General features: G+C 35.6%; 1 protein-coding gene across 1 annotated transcript; it reads left to right on the plus strand.

Annotated features, from left to right (window-relative positions):
* The first annotated feature begins 278 nt into the window (after positions 1–278).
* Positions 279–7348, plus strand: LOC113349934 (protein transport protein Sec24-like At3g07100). The gene is made up of 14 exons (XM_026593982.1): positions 279–481; positions 1784–2798; positions 2903–3041; positions 3226–3416; positions 3674–3781; positions 3912–4115; positions 4226–4457; positions 4538–4687; positions 4810–4966; positions 5229–5356; positions 5459–5781; positions 5872–6066; positions 6334–6579; positions 6866–7348. Exons 2-13 carry the CDS (start codon positions 1830–1832, stop codon positions 6565–6567), a joined length of 3030 nt encoding a protein of 1009 aa, XP_026449767.1. The 5' UTR covers positions 279–481; positions 1784–1829; the 3' UTR covers positions 6568–6579; positions 6866–7348.
* The last annotated feature ends 8454 nt before the right edge of the window (positions 7349–15802 follow it).

Below are 15802 nucleotides of genomic sequence, written 5' to 3' on the forward strand. Positions count from 1 at the left end.
TATAATGAATGAGTATGCCTCAAAAAAATTGAGTATGCCTCAAAAGAGAAAAAGCCCACTAGAGCAACATGCCTGAAAGGACAGCTTTAACTCGCCCCCGCCCAGCCATAATTATTCGGACAGCTGATAATAGCCCGGTGATTTTCCATAACTATTTGTCCGTTGACAACGGCCCGACTCAGAACGAAGATCGTGCTGGTTGTAATAATAGTTAGGTTGTTAGAATTTGGGTTGAAAAATCAAATTTCTATTCTAGTAAATTCAGAACTAGAATAGAATTCTGAACAAAAGAAACTTAAACTAGTTTCCGTCTCTCTCTCTAACCCAGATCGTGTTCTCTTTGAAGACCTCTACAGAAATCTTCCTCTTCCTCTTCCTCTTCGATTACTCAGAATATCTTTCTCTCGCTCTATTGCTTAATTATTAGGGTTTTTGACCGAATAACTTATCATCTCATCCATAAATATTTTATTAACCTCAGGTAAGTGAATCAGGCACTTAGATTTCAGTTTTTTCAAATGGTTTTTTGTTTTTTGTTTTTGATGGATTATGAATTATACTATTTATTGAGATCATTAAATCTCTAATCTTGTTTTAGATTTCAGTCTCTAGTTTCTTGATTGTCTGAATTATCCGTCTGATTTGATGAGTGATTTTTAGAGAACATTGTATTCAGATTTCAATAAAAGATTTGACCTTTATGATTGCTCAATGTTTAATTCCGATCAGAAAATTCTAGCTTTCTCGCAAAAATTTAAAATTGTCAATATTTTATTGGGGAATGTAACTGAGATGAAATATTCCATTTATGAGAGATCTGCAAGTAATACTATTGATTTGTTGTATGTGAGATAATATCCATGTGTTAATTCTGATTTATGCATATTAGAACTTACAGTCCTCGTTGCCAAAGTGATATCTCTAGGTTTTTGAAGCAAGGCTATGTGTGCAGTATGGCCAGTGCCAATGAGATGATGACGAAATACATGCCATTATTTAAGCAATGAAAATAAAATTGCAAACTTAGCTGGCTCAACTTTATTTTGTTTCAATGGATTGATAACCAGATTATACAAAGTTAAAGAATTTAGTATGTAAGGAAGTGCAGTATGCCAAGATTTGCATCAAATCTTTGACTAATATGGAATTATAGTATATAAGCACGTTTTTGCTGACGTACTAGAAGAATGCTGCAATGAGAACCACTTTAACTCTATGATTTTAGTTTTATAATACAGGAATCGAGAATTATAACATGGTAATTTCTGTAAGTTTATACGTTTCCTGATTTACAACTGCAAAACATTTCGGGATAAAGAAACTCTAGGTATAAAGGACATAGTTTGCTGGATTGCTTTAATGGTGAAAATGTTGTTGTGGCTGGTTCTTGAACAGTGTTAAATCTCAGTATGACGGCAGATATTGCAGATAATTGTTGTTTCTAATTGTCATCAAGTATACTCCTTATCTTGTTTGAGAAAGGCCAAGTGCAAGCTGTTAATAAGGACTTGAAGAACTGAATTCTGATTCCTAATCATACTATTACAGACCTAATACTGTTAGCTGGAGGGACTGTGAGGGTCAAGATTCTTCTAATCTGTTTTTTAAAGCTGCAACCGTCTGTAAGATGTGTGCAGTTGCTTGATGATCAATACTGTGTTTAGCATTGTACATCCAATAAGATGCAGTGAACTTATATACTATGAAGTCTGAGCTTATCATGATAATGTACTCTTATGATTCTTATGCTGAGCTTTTACAGATGCTGTATTTGATGTTGCAGGTTTGGCAGATGGCACTTTGATAAGTTATAAAATTATACGAGTAAAATGCAGCCCCCCATGGGAAATGAAAGGCCCGGGCCTCCAAATTTCCCTGGAAGACCTGCAGCTTCACCTATGGTTCCTGCCCTTGTTCCGACAATGCCTGGACCTCCTAATTTCCCTGGAAGACCCACAACCTCACCTATGGCTCCTGCTCCTGTTCCAACAATGCCTTATTCATCCTCTGGACCTACAAATTTCCATGGAAAACCTGCAGCTATGCCTAATGGTCCATATGCACCACCTTCACAAGTCTCAGCTAATGTAGGCCCTTATCAACGTTTTTCGACACCACAGATTACACCACCAGCACCACCTATGTCTCCATTCGGTGGCCCACCTGCTGGTCAATCAACATTACCCGCTCCCACTGTTCCTTCTGGAGGTCAACAAGCTTTTCAGCCCTCACATTCTCCGTTTCACTCACAGCCCCAGCTTTCATCAATGCCTATGGCACCTCCACCTCAACTTCAAAGTGGAAGTTATCCGACTCAAAGAGGGAGTGCTCCCCCGTCCGCTGTAGATTCATCATTTCCCTCAGCAAGGCCAAATGTATATGGATATCCTTATAGGCAAGCAACTCCAGGTCCTCCACCGGTGCAAAGTCCTGGTTTTCTTGGTCGCCCAGTAGCTTATGGACCACCTAATCCTCATGCAGCTCACACAAATTCATTGCAACATCCTGGTGTGGGTCCTCCTGTAGGGGGTCTTCCAGACTTAGTAGAGGAGTTCCGCTCGCTATCTGTTGGATCTGCTCCAGGATTAATGGACCCTGGAATTGATCACAGATCACTGCCAAGACCGTTAGATGGTGATGCTGAGCCAACATCCCCTGTTGGAATGTACCCCATGAATTGTGCTTCTAGGTACTTGCGGCTCACAACTAGTGCAATGCCAAATTCCCAATCACTTCTTGCGAGGTGGCATTTGCCTCTTGGAGCAGTTGTTCATCCTCTTGCTGAAGCTCCAAAAGGGGTCAGTGAGTTGGATTGTTTTCTTTGATTATTGGAGATGCATTGTGTTAGTTACTATTTTCTATATGCAACTACCTTCCTTTAGCTTTTTACTCTCTGTCTCAGGAGGAAGTGCCGATAGTCAATTTTGGACCCACTGGCATTATTCGTTGTAGGAGATGCCGCACATATGTCAATCCATATGTGCAATTTATGGATGCAGGACGGAAGTGGCGCTGCAACATGTGTGCTTTCAATAATGATGGTAGACACACAACAAGCCATTCTTATTCATCTTTTATTTGGCATAAGTTATTTAAAAATAACAAGTAGCTGTGGTAGTCTGTTTTTGTTAGAATTATTATTTTATTTATTGTACTCTTGTAAGAGAGGAATCAACTCCATTTCATCAATTTTCAAGTATCGGAAATTTGACTCCAATTTTTCAGTTCCCGGTGAATATTTTGCTCATCTGGATGCTAGTGGTAGAAGAATTGATATGGATCAACGTCCTGAACTGACGAAGGGTAGTGTAGATTTTGTTGCTCCAACCGAATACATGGTGCGACCTCCAATGCCGCCGCTATATTTTTTCCTCATAGATGTATCAATTTCTGCAGTCAAATCTGGTATGCTCGAGGTATGGAAAATTCTCTGAAGGATTGTTTTGATTTGAACCACCAAAGTCCCCCTTGCATCTTCACTTTCCGTGCACTTGCATATAGTTAGTTCACTGCTGATGCATGGTATAGATTATGATTGGCTTCGCTAGTTATTCCCTATACTATTTATTTGCAATTGGCATATCAGAAAAAGATTATGAGTAAGTTTTACATGTTCTTTATCTTGGTTAAGTTGAGCCTTGGTGAATTTCTGATCTTTATTATTCTTTGGCAGGTTGTAGCGAAGACCATAAAGTCTTGTTTGGATGAGCTGCCTGGCTCCCCAAGGACACAGATAGGTTTTATAACTTATGACAGCACATTGCATTTCTACAATATGAAGGCAAGTTTCTCATATGATCCAAATTAGTATGATATGATATGGTGTTTCTTTCCAATGTTGATTATAGTGGCTAGGCTAGTCTCCCAATTTAGTCCAGCTTATGACGTATTCCACCTTTTCCTTGTGCCAGTCATCCCTGACGCAGCCCCAAATGATGATAGTGTCAGATCTAGATGATATATTTGTACCATTGCCAGATGATCTCCTTGTAAACTTGTCTGAATCCAGACACGTGGTGGATTCGTTCCTAGATAGCCTGCCAACCATGTTTCTGGACAATGTAAATGTGGAATCCGCGTTTGGGCCAGCACTGAAAGCAGCATTTATGGTTATGGTGAGTTACTTATTTGCTTAGATGCACAACTTTGATTTATTTTTCTAATTGATTCTTTATATCCATTTCGATTGGATTTGTATTAATTCCATCGCTGCTCGTTTTAACAGAACCGACTTGGGGGGAAGCTTTTGATCTTTCAAACAACACTACCAACTCTTGGTGTTGGCCGGTTAAGATTACGTGGCGATGATCTTCGTGTTTATGGAACAGATAAGGAACATGCCTTGAGAATACCAGAAGATCCATTTTACAAGCAAATGGCTGCTGATCTTACTAAGTTCCAGATTGGTGTGAATGTATATGCTTTCAGTGACAAGTACACCGATTTGGCTTCCTTAGGTATACTTTGTATTAGAAGTAAGGTATTTTAATTTTCTTAAGTTGTTTCTTTAATAACATTCCTTTTTTCCTATATATAGGAACACTAGCAAAGTATACTGGTGGCCAGGTATACTACTATCCAAGTTTTCAAGCAGGTATTCACAAAGAGAAGTTGACTTATGAGTTAGCTAGGGACCTTACGAGGGAAACTGCTTGGGAAAGCGTCATGCGTATAAGATGTGGAAAAGGTCAATTGACGAGTTCACACATTTTATATTTCTCAACTTTGATTTTTATGGGTGTATTGAAACAAATTGCTTTTGTAGATGATGAATGACGGTTTTTTAAGAGAAGTGCTATTTTTCTTCAGGAGTACGATTTACCACGTATCATGGACACTTTATGTTAAGGTCGACAGATTTATTGGCACTTCCAGCTGTTGATTCGGATAAAGCCTTTGCAATGCAGTTATCTTTAGAAGAGAATCTACTGACAAATCAAACCGTATATTTCCAAGTTGCATTGCTGTATCCTTCGTCGCCTGGATTTAAATTTTGGAATGCATCGCTATATTAGAAGAACAAAATTCCTAATCTTTTTTTTTCCTGATAGAAGTTCGTATATATGATTGTTACATGGTTTTTTCATCAATTATTCAAAATTATCGAACTACACTTTCCTCTGGTTTCCTCATGTTTTTTTTCCTCCTGATTTCAAGGTAGTCAGTTTCATATGTTTAAAACTTCGATATCTATTAATGCTAACTGAAGTTTCCTTAGCGAGGAAAAGATATACTTCTTCTACGGGAGAGAGGCGTATCAGGGTCCATACAGCTGCAGCACCGGTGGTAGCTGACCTTGGAGAGATGTACCGCCAGGCTGACACTGGTGCAATAGTATCTGTGTTTAGTAGGCTCGGTAGGATTTAAAAGCTCTTTTCATATATATGACGGTCAAGTCTTGAATATGATCTTTTCCTCTGGCATTTATTTATTCTGAAACAAAGCTACACTCTTGCAGCCATTGAGAAAGCTTTATCATATAAACTAGAAGATGCACGTCATTCTGTGCAACTGAAGATTGTCAAAGCCCTGAGGGAATACCGAAATCTATATGCTGTGCAGCATCGTTTAGGCGGAAAGATGATATATCCTGAATCACTAAAACTCTTACCTCTATATGGGTTGGCGTTGTGTAAATCTGTACCTCTTCGTGGAGGATTTGGTGATGCCCAGCTTGACGAACGTTCTGCAGCTGGTTATACCATGATGACATTACCTACTTCGAGGCTGCTAAAGCTTCTCTATCCGAACTTAATTCGCATTGATGAGCACCTTGCAAAGGTAGAACTAACATATTAGATTTTGCATTTTCCTTTTTATGATTTGAATGCTGTAAATCTCACCCTACATCACATCAATTTATGTTTACAGGGACCAGCAAATGCTGATAATTTGGCGAGTCACTTGAAGGAATTACCTTTAGCTTCAGAGAGCTTAGATTCCAGAGGCCTTTATGTTTATGATGATGGACTCCGCTTTGTTATTTGGCTTGGCAAAATTTTATCACCTGAAATAGCTAACAATTTAGTTGGGGTGGATTTATCAGGTTTCATTGATCTGTCCAAGGTATGGTTTTCCTTGCTGCAGTCTGCAGAACTTTCATACTTAACAATGACACATTGTAGCTAAATAATATACAATTCAAGAAAGAAAGGCAGATCCTGAATTTATTTTCTATCTAATGATTCTTGTTTTCTTTCTCTCCATTTTCTTTCTTTCTTGTGATTTGGGTTTATTTAACTTCTAGTTTGTAAAGATGCTCTGTTCGTTTTCTTTTTACGTAGAATTGATACTCTTCGTATTAATCTTTTAGTGTGCTTTTGTGGTACCCAGATTAACCTTTCGGAGCAAGATAATGATACATCAAGAAGGCTAATGGCGATACTGAAAAGACTAAGAGAGAAGGATCCTTCCTGTTATCAGCATTGCCATCTTGTAAAGCAGGGTGAACACCCAAGAGAAGGTTTACTGCTGCTTGTGAATCTAGTCGAGGACCAGATTGCTGGAAGTAGTAGCTACGTGGACTGGATGCTTCAAATTCATCGTCAAGTTCAGCAGGCTGCTTAATACTTATAAAAGGTAAGTTATTAACTTATTACCTTGTCGTGCTTTGCTTTTCCAGATGATCCATATGTGTCTACCTCATCATTAAAATTTGTGATTAGACAACTTCCATAAGTAGAAGAGGTGTTCTTTAGTTGTGATGAACTCTGACTATAAATCAAATCTATGTATGATTGGAATTTTGACATGAATCCGTTTACTGAATGCAGTACTTTGTGTTTGCAATTTCATGCAGCAATTCCATTGTTGTCATCACAGCAATCGTCTTTACATACAACTTTCTTTCTTTATCTTTATGTAGGTTATATATAGATGTCTTGATAGACTTGCAAAAGTTGATTTGGTCAGCAACCTCCGAGATTACTATACTCTGATGTCAACTTCAGATGGACTGATGAGGAGATAGAACATGTGAAGGAGAAGAAGCAATTAGAAGAAACAATTGAAATAGGTGGATTTCAACTCGAGGGTTTGGGCTTAATGGAAACTGATTACCGCCTACACCGCGATATGGTTAAGAACAGTTAAGCGCTGTTATTTGATCAAATAAATAACTAAACGAGGGTTAGTTTTAGTTTAATGTAGTGTTTTTAACATTAAAGAAATAAATTTTGTGTACCTAATGTTATAACCTACTTTTTCTTTTCTTTTTTAGTTTCTTATTGTTTATTCTTGCGTGTTTTTTTGTGTGTGCGCGTCTTTGGGAGTTATGTCAAAAAGAAGATTTATATGAAAATTTATCACAAGTGTTGTAGTACAAGCGTAAAACTGGTTTTTATTTTCTTCAAGTTCCCTTGAAAGCGCTTATTGGGTACTCTTGGAAATTCTCCTTGAATGCTGTGAATGTGCACTGTTGGAACTCTGATGTGCAGTGTGCAGTTGTATTCTTTTTTGGTTATACTTATAGTTATGTACTATCTCCGTTTTAAAATAATAGGTAGGTTTGTGTGTAAATTTACAAATAAACATGCCTATTATTTTGAATTGGAGGGAGTATTTGATAAGTTAAAAAATGAAACCATAAGGTTTCTATAGGAGATCCTAAATTACTTAGTTGTCCTCATTTTTTACATATTTATACAAATACCATTGTTTTAAGAATATATTAAAATTTTTAAAAACTTAATATCTTTTAAAATATACGTTGGATTTTTTTTAAATTTATATATTTGAAAAGCTCTTTCAATTATCTATGTAACAAGTACGAATAAAATAGTGAATTTTTATTTTAGGGAATTCTTTTTATGGCTTTCAAATTTAGTATTGTTGGATGAGTAAAAATTCAAGCATGTGCATCGCACATATGTCCTTATGAAGTGAGTTTCCATTTAATCATGGTTTGCCTTATTTTTTTTGTTTTTTAAGCTTAGCCCCATGTGAATAAGTCCCGACTTCGTCCCTAGAAAGAGGTGCTAATGATGAAAGCAATTGATGAAGAATCAATGTCGAGGTGCTAATGGTGAAATTGATGAAGAATCGAAGACGGTGAAAAACAAGTTTGATCTGCCATCAGAGCACATCAAATTTGCCAAAAAAAAGAAAAGGTTTGGTAACGATATACTCTTATGACAAATTAAAAGTTCAAATGAAGTTTTACCAAAAAAAGTAGGTTTTTGGTTACACCCACACCCGAACCCGACATGACCTTACCCGACCAGGATGGTTCTTCCTATTAGTCATTGAAAAAGTGTGTTCACTTAAAGATCAAGTGAGAACACATGTGTGACGTACATGCTTGAATTTGGCTCATTCACCGATATCAGATTGGAAAGCAATGAAATTTTTTGTGTAAAATAAAATTCATTATTCTTATTTATACTTGTTACGTACATAATTTAAATGGATTTTCAAATATATAAATTTTATAAAAATACGGTGTATATTTTGAAAGATATTAAGTTTTTAGAATTTATGATCAATTTTAATGGCATTTCTGGAAATATGTACGATTCTAATGGTCTTTTTTAACCCGGTGTTATTTAATATACGTTTCTACCATCTATTTCTTGTGCATCCATGCATAAGATAACACCCAATCATTGCATTGGAAAAGTGCAAAAACAATTAAAAATAAGAGAGATGGTTTCGTAATAATAAAGAAAGAGTATTGTCTACCAAGATTAGACAAGGAGTACATAATAACAAGATCTTTATCAGGAACAGATTCACCATTTCTGCTAGAGAATCAAAAATAAACTTAATTTAGTGAGGAAACTCAAAGATAGAAGAATTGCGCTAAATAGAATGTAACTGAGATCTAAGCTGAGAGCAAAGAAATGCGGAGTGAAAATATTTGAAAGATGATTCCATTTATCTCTAGCAATAGCTTTTCCAAGTAACTCTGAAGCCAATGAAAGGAAGAACGATTGTATTGATGCCAGCAAGATCCAACAAAATGATCATTAGATCGCCATTACAGATACAATGGATTGATAATTTGAACATTATTAAGAAACATAAATTGTGATTGAGGTTCAAAAGATCCATTAATATGTCCACATAAGTTTGTACTGATCATGGTATACAAACGAGATTTGATATTTATATTACAAAAACGAATGTGTTATTTTCCAGTCTGGCGGTTCTGGATGGGCCTTCGTCAGCGATCAACGACTATAATTATTTTGAAGCTGCAAAAGATAAATCATGGCTCAAAATGAACCCACATTTTACGCCCTCATTCGACGCTGAGAGTGTCTCACGTACACAACATATTGTACTCTCTTTCTAATTAAAAATTCCCCGTTCAATGTGTCAAATTAATGAAATCTTTATTAGGCGTCTCAAATTCCTGGCAATCAATGGAGTGGAATGGAAGGTCATACTCACTCACAAATGTTTCTTCTTCATAAGCTCATAAGACCGCTAACTCATAAACTCATACACATCGAGAAATCTGTTCAAAAGATCAAAAAAGAACAAGTATGAGTCATTGGGTTTTTATTCTTCTTTGATGATCATTTCTCTCCAAATATTTGGTATTCTTTTTTGCCATCAAAAGGTTAGCGGCTATATTTTTGATTCATAATTTTATTTTTTTCAATAGCTATTGATTCATTAACGGTGTGACTACATCATCCATTATGTTATGTCGATTCCCTCTCAATTAACATCACTGTACTTTGGTTTTTAACATAGTTGTCTATAGAACTTTAACACATCCATCTTTATATCTTTGTTGAGTGTTGTTATGTTTTGTTTTCCTGATACATCAGCTAGATGATGTAATATCTAAATCTATGGCATATTTGTGGTAATATTCAAGTCATACATCATATTTTTTGTCCGTGTGATGTTTATATGAATGTAACTGTGGGTTCTTCGCAACATATATATTTAAGTCATAAAACTTTTCAAATATAGTTGTATTTATAAGAAGCCACCTAAGATATTTGAAGAAATTGACGTTTTGTCATTTATATGTAGACAAAACCAATAGTTGTAAAATATTGAAGAAGAGCCCAGAGAACCTCTGGAGAAAAAAACAATGTTGTTAGTTTACCAGGTTACATTTTTTTACGCACTTTCTACCGTGGTTTTAATTTTAAAATACAGGGAATGATTTTCGGCATTTAGGTTGCTAAACTCGAATTTGGTCTATCTATTTCGCATTATCTTTATTAGAGAAAGTATGCAAGGAACCAGATGGAAATTTGATTCTAGCAGTTGAAGTGTCTTATGGCATCACTCTTGAAGCCACGACACCATTAGATATCAATTGTTGCATACCAACTAAGGATAATTTCGTTTGAACGGTATCCGTTCTGAGATATGTATATGCTTTAATTTTGTTAAACCGACTTACACTTCACTTAGTCGGCCTATCCATATGGAACACGAAAAAATGGAGATGTCTGTATGCTATTAATTTTGGTATAGTATCATTTCCAATAAAAATGCTAGCAATAATATAACTGATATTTTCCATTGTCAGTGACAGTTAAACCTCTAGAGTCTATTGTCCCTTTAGTATATTGTTCTCTAAAAGCAAGCATTCATATTTATGTATCCATGATTTCCCTTTTTATTTCAATTGATGTTTACAGTATTAATAATGCTGCTTACCGTAGTATTTCATATTCTTTGATACACACACCATTGTTTATCCCGTAGTAAAAATTTGAAGAAAACCTGATGGGGTGAGTCAACGAAAAAATAATCCATAAAATAGACATGCATGGAACAAAGGAAACACCTATGGTTGTTATGGTCTCATCGTCCTATATAGAGGAGTATCAGGGTAAATCAACCAAACTACCATTTTCCATATTAAATTACTAGAGTTGAACAACCGTTGTTATTTGTGTGCCCATGTTTCTTCTCAGGGAATACTCTTTATCCTCCATGGATGCTGCTACGGTCTTCTCTAACCTTGACACGATCATGAGGTTCATGACATGTGAAAAATCGGGGGTCTAACAACCTCACCCAATATTTCATTTAAGAAATATGTATGGACAAACTCCAATACAATTCCAAGTGAATCAACTAGACAGTCAGACTCAATCAATAAAAATATATCCAAGAGTTGTATCTTCGTTCCACAATGTAATCATCAAATCAAACAGATATAAATCCGCGAGCCTGATTATTATGTGAACCAACTTGAACGGTACCAGAGATCAATATTCAAGTGTCAATCAGTTTATATCAACAACCAAAGGTTGGATTATATAATTGATTGAACTACGCACAACCTGTGATATTTAAATTATATAAACAAATATAATCGGAAAAGAAATAACACAGACACCGGAAATTTTGTTAACGAGGAAACCACAAATGAAGAAAAACCCCGTGACCTAGTCTAGATTTGAACACCATACTGTATTAAGACGCTACAGACATTAGCCTACTCCAAGTTAATTTCGGACAGAAATGTAGTTGAGACCTAACCAATCTCACACTGATCAAGGTACAGTCGCGTTCCTTATGCCTCTGAATCCCAGCAACACTCTGCGCACTTGATTCCCTTAGCTGATCTCACCCACAACTAAGAGTCGCTACGACCCAACATAAAAGTCTATTGAATAGATAAATCTGTCTCCCACAGAAATACCTAGAAGTTTTGTTCCGTCTTTTGATAATTTAAGGTGAACAGGGACCAATTGATACTCCCGAAGAACAACCTAGTAATATCAGTCACCTCACAATAATCTTAATCGTATGGTAGCGAAACAAGATATTATGGAATCACAAATGATGAGATGAATATGTTTGTGACTACTTTTTATCTTGCCTATCGGAGATTAAATCTCGAGCAAATCTTAAAGAAAATAGTGTTTAATAGGATAGAAAACAGCAAGATCAGAACAAGCGACTACAAAATAGTAGGTTCTGTATTCACAATCCCAGTGAAGTCTTCAAGTCGGTAACCTACAGGGTTTTAGAAAAAACTTAAGGTTAAAGGAGAATCGACTCTAGTCGCAACTAGTATCACACATGAGGTGAGGGGATTAGGTTTCTCAGTTGCTAGAGTTCTCCCATATATAGTCTTCAAATCAGGGTTTGCAATCAATGTTATCTTGGTAACAAAGCATTCAATATTCACCTTAAATGAAAACCCGATTAGACTCAAGCTAATATCTTTCAACCGTTAGATCGAACTTAGATGTTACCTTAGATGAAAACCTGATTAGACTCAAGCTAATATCTTTCAACTGTTAGATCGAACTTAGCTTGTTACACACAAATGAAAAGTGACTTCATTTAGAAATGAGTAACAGTAACTAAACGTGTACACCTTGTTGGCTCAACATAGTTAACCGAAGTTAGCCATATGAACACTTTCATATCAACCTTGTTCATCTTAACCATAACTAGTTCAAATGACTCAAATGAAACTAGTTCTAGAGTTGTTCAATTGTTTATATTCTCATAGAAGTATATAAGACACAATTGAAGCAAAAGATTGCATTCCTTATTATATATAAATGTATTAGTTCATGGACAAACCGATTTTAGAACATAACATACTCAAGTATGTAAACGGGTACGCATACCTAAGTGGCCGGACTAAGTTTGGGTTCGCCAGTATGTGAACGGGTACGCATACCTTCCAAACTTAGTTGAATTTCCGGACATGAACTTTATGCCAGTATGCATACGGGTATGCATACTAAGTTCTTGGACTTTCATTAAACCAACCAGTACGCATACGGTATGCATACTATGGTTCCCGGACTTGGAATAACTTGCAACAGTTAGCATACAAGTACGCATACTGTGCTATATCCAATCATGGTTAATAATTCTAAACTCCCATTTCAATCATTAAAACATTCTTAGAAGACGACAATAACTGTCTCACACAAACTATTAGCTTCAAAGCAATTTTCAAGTGATCAAATGATCAATATGAAACATTCTGAGTCTACATCAAATGATTGTCTCACACAAATCATGTAAGATGTTACCAGGCGATTTTCACATGATCATCTTTTGACTTTCGTCATGAATATAAGATGAACTTGGTTAAAGAGAAAGCTTACCAACACATATTTAGAGAAATATATAAGCGAGTTAAACTCAGCTCGAAATATCAAATGTGTATAATTGAAGTGTATATAGCTATACGAATTTTGTCTGAAATAGGAGATAAAGTAGATAGACTTTTGAGTGGTAGATGAGTTCAAGTCTCCACATACCTTTTGTTGATGAAGTTCCACAAGCTCCCCTTAGTAGTTCTTCGTCTTTAATCGATGAACACCGTGAAATCTAATGCTCAACTACACTTTCTATCCCAATTCGAGATTTAGCTATAAGTATACTAGAAATCAAGACTTATAGTTTTGACAACTAAACTTGACAAACAAGCTTGAGATAGTAACCCTTGAAAGTTCGACCGAGCGGTGCTCTAACAATCTCCCCCTTTGTCAATTTTAGTGAAAAAACTACCAATACATATGGATTACAAAATAAATAAACTTTGTAGCTTCTCATCCAAATGCTTAATTTCCTTGGTTCTTCAACATTACTCGAAATCTTCGTCACTTCCAAGTACTCCAGTGATTCTGAACGTGTTCAGCTCAGCATCATAGTTGTTGAAGATTCGTAGTTATAACAATGAGAAAACAGTAGCTCTCAATCATTGTTATACAGTGTCATAGTATTATTACACAACATCAAAGTCCAATTGTATCACAACTTTGACAACAATACTATGGTGATATGTATCACCCCCCGTTAGTCAATACTTCTTCTCAAATAAAAACCACTCTCCCTTACATAATGATTCGTAAACCATATGTATTTGAAGTGTGAACTACACATTAATTCTCCCCCTTTTTGTCAATATAAATTGGCAAAGGTACGAAAACTAGTGGGATCATAAAGAAATTCTCATAGATATACTTCACGACCAAAAGAGAACATATCAACTTTGTTTCGATGATTTCACATAGTCAAAACTTAGTGTATTCATCAAGGAGTTTATAAAGATACAAGAAAACTCCTATAATATTCCACAACCGCACTCCCCACAAAGATTTGGCAATTAATCACAAGTTCAATTAAGAACTCTCCCCCATAAAATGTCATTCCCGAAAGATCAACAAGAGTGACCTTACTTTTGCAAGAAAAGAAGGATTTCTTTGGACATTAACAAATTACATGAACCATGAATTTGTATCCAGAAACTCAATTAAATTAACCACAAGAGAACTCATGATTAATTTAATCGGAAATGCTCAATATAAGAGAAATTACAGAGCCGCATAGTACTTTCACATAGAAGTGGATCAGGAAAAGATCAATACTGCGGAAAATTCAAAGATTCATTTTTCATCAATATTTGCATGAATACATATAATAGACTTAATATTTGCAATAAAAAGTTCATCCTATCTTCCATCAATATTTGCATAATGACATAATAGGCTTAACTTTTGACATATATGGGACAATCATAGTTCACGGACGCAAACATACATATCCTATAACAATTTTTGCAATATATAAAACCAATAAAGATTAATACTGCAAAATCATCTTCCAAATAAACTTTAGAATTTAAATAAATAAATCTAAAAACATTGCAAGATGAAAATCGTTGGCAATAGCTATGTGTACTCACAATAATTGTTATTCTAATTCTAGTTATCCTTCTTAAAACACAAGAATAAATTCTAATAAGAAGTTTTCTAGACAAAAATCAAGTTTCTTTGATAACATCATACCTTTGAAAGGGTCCATGATAAAAGGTATCACTGATATCCTTGATTATTTTGACCGTAGAGACTCTATGTTCATGAGTTAGAACATTAACTTTCCGATCAACAATGCGGGAAAGATGTCTAGCTTTGACAGAGTCCATGATGAGTTTCTTCTGATTCCTGATCAAGATATTTTGATTATCAAGGATAATGTTCTGGCCATCAATAAGCTGATTTATTTGCAGTTGAAGATTTGCAAATTCGACCTTAGAGTCATTCTGAAAAAGAATTAAATCCTTGACAGATTCTCCAATCCAAGAGTTGTACTCTTTCCTTTCAATCATATTTTTAAAGACAAGTTCTTGAACTGAATCGCATCCTTTAATGTCTTCTTCATCTCAAGATTCACCTCTTCTTGAGTCCTTGAGGAGTTCTCCATTTTTTTATAAGGGAAGGCAAAACAATATAATATATATATATTTACGAACAAGAGAAGGAAACCCTTATTATGGAAATCCTAAAAACTCCTAAGAAAGACACTGACGTTCGTGGACTAGATGTGAAAGGCTAATGAATCAAAAAAGATCCAGGAAAAGGGAATACACTTTGTTTTCAGATATCTCTTACCATCATGGCTCAGTAATTAAAAGATGTAATCAGAGCATAAGGAAGAGATACACTAGTTACAAGGAGTCAAGAAATGACTAAACCTTCAAAAGATAAGAAAACATCTAAATCAAACACAAGCAAATGGTAACCTACAGTAGAGTTGAGCATCTCACAAATGTCATCCTTGCAACTCTCAAGTTAGATACAAGGATGAAGTTACCTAGAGCTAGGTAGCAAAGTGAGATGTAATCCCACCATGAGTATTGAGAGATGAGTTGTAAATACCATATGAGAGTTTGAACCTGGTATTCCTTACCATTCTTCGATTATTTCTTATTCCAGAAGAATTCGACATAACCTTTTTAGAAAACCCATCAGAGGTATTTTTCTGAGGATTAAGTCTAGGACCTCTAGAAATCGGTTCTAGAGGATTAGAAGAGAGAGATCTCCACCTTCTAGGCTTAGATCTACCAGAC

Source organism: Papaver somniferum, chromosome 2, assembly GCF_003573695.1.
Source record: "Papaver somniferum cultivar HN1 chromosome 2, ASM357369v1, whole genome shotgun sequence".
Taxonomy (NCBI): Eukaryota; Viridiplantae; Streptophyta; class Magnoliopsida; order Ranunculales; family Papaveraceae; genus Papaver; species Papaver somniferum.

Coding starts and splice junctions, on each gene's coding strand:
- LOC113349934 (XM_026593982.1), top strand. CDS start 1,830: ATGCAGCCCCCCATGGGAAATGAAAGGCCCGGGCCTCCAAATTTCCCT. Junction 3,042..3,225: donor GTGTGCTTTCAATAATGATG/GTAGACACACAA, acceptor CCAATTTTTCAG/TTCCCGGTGAATATTTTGCT. Junction 4,967..5,228: donor TATTTCCAAGTTGCATTGCT/GTATCCTTCGTC, acceptor AGCGAGGAAAAG/ATATACTTCTTCTACGGGAG.